Source organism: Egretta garzetta, unplaced genomic scaffold (assembly GCF_000687185.1).
Source record: "Egretta garzetta isolate BGI_Z169 unplaced genomic scaffold, ASM68718v1 scaffold615, whole genome shotgun sequence".
Classification (NCBI taxonomy): domain Eukaryota; kingdom Metazoa; phylum Chordata; class Aves; order Pelecaniformes; family Ardeidae; genus Egretta; species Egretta garzetta.
In genome coordinates, this window is record NW_009259857.1 from 1,666,687 (window position 1) to 1,674,317 (window position 7,631).

Below are 7,631 nucleotides of genomic sequence, written 5' to 3' on the forward strand. Positions count from 1 at the left end.
CTGGCCCCGAAGGAGGGGGAATTTGTAAGAAATGGGACCAAAGCTTGGACACGGCCAGTGATGACCATAAGCGCAGTCGTTGCCTGCTCAAGGGCCCGCCGCAGCCCCGGCGTGCTGCCCCCGCTGAGGCCCTCCGTGCTGCGGGGCAGGCAGGCCAGCGGGAGACGCAACGTGGTTTTTCTAAGTCTGAACGTCTAGGAAAAGCTGTGAAGTCATTATTGCGTGGAGGGGAATGACCAAAAAAATGTAACCGACCACATTAAATAAAGGGTAAAACCAGGCTGCCGAGAGCCAGTGGTAGCTCAAATCCAGCTGGTTTTCCAGAGGCTGTCCCACCAGCACCTTCCCCCGGGAGGAGGGACTGCTCCCTCCCCGCTTGCGGTGCCTCCTCTGCTCTGCTGGGCAGAGCCGGGGGGAGGTTACAGCGCTGAGCGAGAGCAAAGACAAGCCCTGGGCAAGAGCATGTTACAAATGTAAATACTGATGCGTGGTTTGTGTGCGTGTGCGTGCAGGCAGAGCAAGGCTCTTGCACAACAGCGGTGATGAAAACGCTGAGTTTTCCGCAGCCACGACCCCCGCTCCACGCGGGTAGGCTGGGGGGGATGTGTTGACACAAGCTGCTGCCCTCAGCTCCGGGGAAAGCTTCCAGCCCTTCCTGGAGGGCCAGCTTCTCTAAGTGCCCTGTGAGAGCAAGGACTGCTTTCCTTTAAAGCTTGGCTGCTCTCCCAAGACCATCCTGATGAGGTTGGGCAGGGAACCACCGTGGTACTGCCGGGACTCGGCTGCCCCCCTCCCCTCTCGCAGGCACGCACGCACCAGCAGGTCACAGGACAAATGCTCGATTGCAGAATAACCCGGGAGCCGTTTCCCAGCTGCTGTGAAAGGGCAGGTGTGAGGAAAGGGCCAAGCTGTCAGCGCGTTTCCCAACACCCTACCCACGCTCTTAAAATTCACCGACCTGAGCAGTGATTCCTATATGCTTAGCGACGCGGGATGTATGCGTGTATCTTAAGAGCTCATCAGCTCCAAACTGAGACGAGAAGTGGATTGGCAACAAAGGATAACAAAAAGGGACTCGCTTTAGTCCCAAAAGGAAGGGCTGGGGCTCAGCTGTAGGGAACTGCTCGGACTTCATTGAAGTTAAGGCTGCTCCTTTCAAGGGAGAGAGAGTAAAAGTAGGTTTGAGTTCAGCTGTAAAAGCAGTAGTAATTAAAAATAATAGTGATCTCAGGGTTACTTCTGTGGATGAGCTAAAACCCTTGGCTGTTATTTTCTCCTTATCATTTCTTTTAGGATAACTGAAAAGTCTTGAATCCGTGCAGAGGCCACACTATATACTTTTACTGAGGAGATCCGATTTCTTTCTTTCCACTGTGTCACAGGATGACCTCGCTCACTATGACAACCACCCAGGGTGCTGTCCTGCTTCATGAAAGAATTCTTTAAGATGGACTTGTTTTAGAGAGAGGGCTTTCTGATTTCTGGGTGTTGTAATGTATCAAAATACAAAAGACAAAACCAGCAAGTTAGCACATGTTGCCCTGAGGCAGCAAAGCCCTTGGACGCTGACGGAGCACAGAGACTGAAGGTACTTTGCACTGGTGGTCACTGGGTGAATGTTTTTGTAGGCAAAGCCTTGGTTTATCACAAGGTTTTTATGGCAGGGGCTGAGGCCTAGGGCTAATGGGACATCTGTGACACAGCTTGAGAAGCAGAAACTTTTCTGGTAGTTTGCAATGCGGTGGAAGAAGAAAAATCCATTTGTAGCGACACAACTCTAGAAGCCAATTTTTTATTGAAAGATCTTTTAAGCATTCCAGTACAGACTTATCTGCTCCATTGTAGGTTTGAGTTGATGAAGACAAACAAACTTTTTAAAAAAAAAAAAAAAGGGAAAATGGACACCTCTGTAAAATGTAGTAGTAGATGAATTATGGATTCTGATTACACCAAACATAAACATCAAACCACAGGAATTATACACAGTCCTAAGGCAAACTATGTAACAAATGTACACAATTGCACTTAAGTCTGTAGACAGTTATGACACACGCCGCTGCCCAGGCACTCCGATATCCTGGGTCAGGACACTCTGCTGGGTGTCCCTGCATTGACAGCAGCAGCTTTGGAACCAGGAATACCCGGAGTGCTGCTATACCGTACATCCAGCTTGTTGGGTGAGTGACCAATGGACCTAGCAGTGCCCAGATGAATTTATTTAAGAAAAATGAATACTAAACCAGTTTCACTGGTACCTGTTATTTTGTGCTTCTCCCTTAGCCTTTGGGTCAAATTGGTAGAAATCCCAATGCCTTTGACCACAGCACATCCGCCTGCTGAGGCAGAAAAGGTGATCTGATACCCCGATCCCGTGGAAGTCGGAGGAAATCCTGTGGTGAGTCTAAGCTCCTCCCAGTTTTCATTTCCCCGGAGTATGTAAAAAGCAGTAACATTGCTGATTTCTCCCCCCACCTTCATTCTCAACCACAAACTGTGCTCCACGATTATTCTCCAACCCTGAGCTTTTCAACCAAAAGGGACTGATTGTGTTGAGGACCCTGTGTTAAACAAACTTGTCGGATCTCATCCCCATTTCAATCTCCTGCACTATGTTCACCTTCCAGAGAGACCCCAATCTCTCCTAAATCAAGGCTGCAAACGATGCTTTAGTGAGTTCCTTCTACAAAGTGTGAAAACCCCCTTTCCAGGTGGCAGACAGAGCTGGAACTCCAGTTGCAGTCTCAACACCTCTCCTAGTAAATCCTCCAGCAAAATGAGGCCCCCTGTGCCTTCCATATCCTCACAGTAAAAATTAGTATCTAGCTGGGCAGCATTTTTCGCCTTTCTGCACCCACAGCCCACCCCCCTGCACTGCCTGTACCGTAGAGAGACCACTGCACCAGGGGGAGCGTTTTCAGGCAAGAAAGTACTCTTACCAGCTCCACTGGAGTTCAGAATCCATGCCTAAAAGGCAGGAAAAAAGCAAACGCTTGTTACGGTTTGCTCACCAGGTCACCCTTAATGTTCAGTTCAGTCTGTAATAAGCAAAGAATATCGTGGCCAGATGCTACCACAGCACTGCTAACCTGATCCCCTGGTACCACTACTGCAAACCACTTCCATTTTCCCTAACACGGCTTTACTCCACCGACTTCACAGTCCGTGCACTCCAAGCTCAGTGCCATACACCTATGTCCCGCTCGACACATGAACGTGCTGGCAAAGCTCACTCTGCCAACACCCTATCGGTGTCCAAACAGCCCCAAAACTGAAATGTAAGGGCAGGGACTTGTTCTAATGACTCTTCAGTGAGAAGTGTCAAATGATGAAAAATTTATCACCCAGGAAATTGCAGGTTTTTTCCCAACTTCTTGAGAGAAAAACAAGGTTTGGTGCAGCTGCCCCACTAAATCTTAGGGGAGTTCACCGTCGTCTTGGTGGGAAAAAACGGTATTGTGTTTCGGGGGCAGACACCAACGGTCCCGGTAATGGAGTGTTTCTACAAAATGCTACGTTTTTCAAGCTGGCGCTCAAGAGTCTTGCCATGTGCAGCACGAAGTAAGGAATCCACACAAACCAGTGTGAAGGTACCTCTGTTCTTAATGGAAGGAGGAACAGGCAGACCACTGGGCCACTTGGCAAAGCATTTCATCTCCATCAGTAGCTTGTTTACTTCAGATTGAGATGCAGAAAACTAGAGTGAACCTGTGTGTAAGCAATGCAGCTCTGTAACCTCCTGTCTGCCACTGATTCGCTTTCGCTTAGGGCAAAATGGCTCGTGTCTTAGTTTTATGTATGTGCTAATTTATTTGTGAAACTTAGTGATAGCTGTACCAAATGCCTGTTAAACACTGGTAAGTTTTCAACTTCAATAGAATGAAGCGGTTCCACAGGTAAACCACACTGGATGCTCAATTCTTTCTCCCGTCCCTTTTCAGGCACTGCATTTCCACGTCAGGAGCCCTCCCTTCACTGCGGTATGCCACTCTGAAGTCAGCGTTGAGCAGGAGGCTAGGCTAGATCCCACCCAGGAGTCCTTTCCAATCTAACATTTTCTTTGACTGTACAAAGGCAGTAATAGCAACGGCCAATACATCTTCACCTAATCATCTTCTGTTTTGCAAAGCTTTACTTTGTAAAATTTAAAAGAAGTTATGGATGGATCCTTCCTCCGAGGGGATAACTACTCTGTTATTAGAAGAAAGAAAAGCCCCCAAGCACTTTCGTTCTCTATGAAATCAGGTAACCAGATAGGGATAAACAAAAAAATGCCTCAAAACCTCCAATGAGAGGAAAAACTGCCATTTCGTGTTACATCTGGGTCAATGTTTAGAAGCTACTCTTAACAGCCAGGTCATTCCTCAGAGCACCTGCTCTTCATCTGCAGTGTTTTTCATTAGCAGCCTGCATTTAATACCATTTCTTCAGCTTGGCAAGTATCCAGCACTGCTCAAAAAGATCCACGTGTACTTGTCACGAACACCCCCAGCGCCCTTGATATCTTCTGCCTGGATAGGCGGCCAGCCGGCCGAACAGAAATGAGCAGCATTTGGCACAGGACGGTGCGGATGGAGCTTATCCAAACCCCACAGCACTGCTCAAGCCTGTCTGACATTTGATACCAAAGCCACCCCCGCAGCAACTCCCTCTTCCAGAGCTTGACTCTAACCCTTCACTGTGCCCGGAGTAAGACTGCTGCGTGCTGTGGTTAACCCTTTGCTAGGACTATCGGACTGGCTGGTTTAGCAGGTCACTTCTTTGGCAGGAGAAAGGCTGTCGTCTGTTCATGCTGCAGCGCAAACCAGTCGTAACCATGTTCCCAGAGCAGGTCTCTGAACCTCTGTCGGGTGTGACCTCTCCTCAAGTGCTCAGGAGAGGCTGGGTTTTGTCATTTTTGCCACAAATGGGTTGTGGGAATCTTCAAACTTGCCAGAGACTGAGAACCTGCTCTCGCTGGTAACGAATGAAGGTGCCCCCCTGCCTCAGGTAAGCAAGGCTGAGCCCAGGACCACGACCAGCAAACATTCTGACCTGAGGTATAGACTCAACCCCAGCCCTGGGGAAAATCTGGGGAGAGAGAAGGGATTATTATTGTAAACCAGCGATGTGCTCGTTATGGAGGCCTGGGCAACAGCATCCAATACAACAGAGATCGACATATGCTGACTCACAAGCTCTTTGTACTCATAAACCGAATATACACATTATGTACACCACACAATACACCAAGTGATTGACCAAGGACAAAACCAGCGTACTCTCGACCCACTCAGTACTTAATGCCGTCAGTACAACGCTGTGCTCTGCTGGGTGCTGCTAGGCCTTCGACCGCAGGCAAGGAAAAATGTGTGGAATGACTGCCTAAGGTGTAACCCTGGGCTAAAAGGAAAGGGCTAAAAGTAATGAAGATGTGTACTTCACACTGGAAAATGAGAATCAGGCCAGGCATCTCAGAAATACTTTTCCTTAGTGCAAGGTGATTTAGTATCAGGCAACTTCCCTTTCACTTGTTTTGTTTTTACAGTTGTGCTGTTGGAAACATCCACAGAATGAGAAAAATACTGCGGCAACTCTGAGAAGAGCCCAATTCTTCTCTGCCCGTATTTCATTGCAACAGGGTGACCAGGAGGCCACAGGAGGTGTGCACCTGATGTGGAGTGGAGGAGGAAGGAGATCTGAAGGAGCCACGCTGGGCCAGATCTTCCCCTGGTGCCAGCAGGTCACCCACAGTCCGTGTCGCAGCAGCGATACGAGCTGGCTCAGAGCTCTGGCCCCCTGTGCCTCACTGGACGCAGACTGCCTCCAGAAAGGGAAGTGGAAATGCTTCCTTGAAGTATAAAACTACCTTCTGGTGTCTGCATATCTGACACCTACTAGAAACAATACCCCAAACATAGAAAAATTACCTTATTATAATGCTCTCTCCTTTCTCTAGCTTGCTTGCTTTGGGCATTTTACAGCTCCCTGCATACCATGAAGAGACACAGGAGATCATGACTAATTCAAAGAAATCTTCAGTGGAGGGCAGGAAAATCCTCATATATTCATGAAGAAATAAACTCCCATCTTGCACATCTAAAGAATCTTGATTAGTAAACTCTTTGAAATTAGCTGGTTTTCTTTAAAAAAAAAAAAAAAATTCAAGTTGATGAGAGGCTCCGGATATCAAAAATGTGCAGCTTTTTCCCTCCTCTGTGCTCCTGTCAAGCACTGGCACACCAAAGAGAAGACAGTGCAAGGGGCTGCTGTGTGGTCCACAGAGACTGTACAGGCTTTGGACCCAACAGAGAAAAGTTCCCACCTGTCCAACAGCACGTGGCTCCAGCCTGCTCCGTCTCTTTGGAGCTAGAGGATCACGGATGATGGTGGGGAGAGCATAAAGCCCTGCAAAGCAGCAGTGTCTCAGGAAGTTGTTCAGCCGCACCAAATGCCACTGGCATCAGAACCTAAACGCTTCTGAAACTTCCTCTTTATTTTTCATCCGCTTCTCCTGAAGCACAGGGGAGTTTTGGGTGGCTGCACAGCAGAAGACACCAAACACGCTCTCTGTCTGCCTACGAACATTGTGCGTTTGTTTCCTCACATATTTACATACAAAGAAGCCAGTGTGTGGCTCAGAGACTCAGACTTACGCAGCTGCCAGGTGACCAAGGGTCCTGGGTAATACAGGTAGGTATGAAACAATTGTGCAACACCTCCAGCCTTAGGTGAAAGCCCAGAACCTCGTCTACGTGAACAAAGTGATGTGCAGAGCTGCTGGGACTACATACCCAAAGAAATAGCTGCCTCAATGCCGACTGGAATAAATAAATGCAGCAAAATACGATCAGCCATAAGCAATGACGGGGCATCATGCACCGAGGGAACAGTGGCATCTTCTATAACACTGGGAACAGAAGAGATGGACAAGACACTGAGCCAATCTATGAACAGATGGATGTGTTCTCCTGTAGCACGCTGTGTCCAGGTTATGGCAGGAAAAGATAGCTGTGGTAGGTCGTCACGCCCACCTCCCACTGGAAGCAAAACTGCGGCTGAAGGAGAAGTTGAGCCCACCGTTTTTGTACTTTCCCCATGCTCCAAATGGCACTATGACGACTGTGCTGTTGTCTTCGGTGCCGAATTGCATTGCCTGAGAGAAGAAACAAATAGTCAGCATCATCATCTTGCTTGGAAAAGGAAACAAGTGCCTGGCTCCACATGGGACAGCATGCCCTGAGCCCCAAGACTTCCTTGCCCGTTTCCCAGCCCTGATGCTGCGTTCTGGCATGTCCCAGAGCTTTCCATAGGATCTGCCACCATCCAGAACCCTGGTGAGAAACTGGCCATTTCTGTCTATGCTGATGACATGTTCAGCACAAGAAGAAACCGCAGTGATGGTCCCATGCAGTTCAGTGGATCGTGAGCTAAGCAAGTTAATTGAAATGATGCCCAGCAAGGATGTGGCAAGGCCCAGGGTAAGGAGAAAGTCAGCCGCGGGACTAGTGAATGTTTCAATCAGCATAGTTCAACTCACCTGAATGTGTGGTTGTATACTTGTTTTTTTTAAAACCAATCAAAACAAAAACAGCAACAAGCATTTGGCGCCAAGAGAAGCCCTGGCATTACCTGCTCAGTAACGACATGGGCAG

General features: G+C 48.4%; 1 protein-coding gene across 2 annotated transcripts in view; it reads right to left on the bottom strand.

Annotated features, from left to right (window-relative positions):
* Positions 1-1,881: 1,881 nt before the first annotated feature.
* Positions 1,882-7,631, bottom strand: part of PPM1K (protein phosphatase, Mg2+/Mn2+ dependent 1K) — a 16,212-nt gene continuing 10,462 nt past the window's right edge. Inside the window, exons 6-7 of one of the 2 annotated variants that reach the window (XM_035895526.1) lie at positions 7,609-7,629; positions 1,882-7,132 (exon numbers count right to left, since the gene is read on the bottom strand). In XM_035895526.1, coding sequence (XP_035751419.1) covers positions 7,001-7,132; positions 7,609-7,629 — 153 coding nt within the window. In that variant the 3' untranslated portion in view covers positions 1,882-7,000. Of the gene's footprint in view, positions 7,133-7,608 lie in introns of both variants that reach the window. The other variant, XM_035895525.1, reaches the window with a different exon arrangement.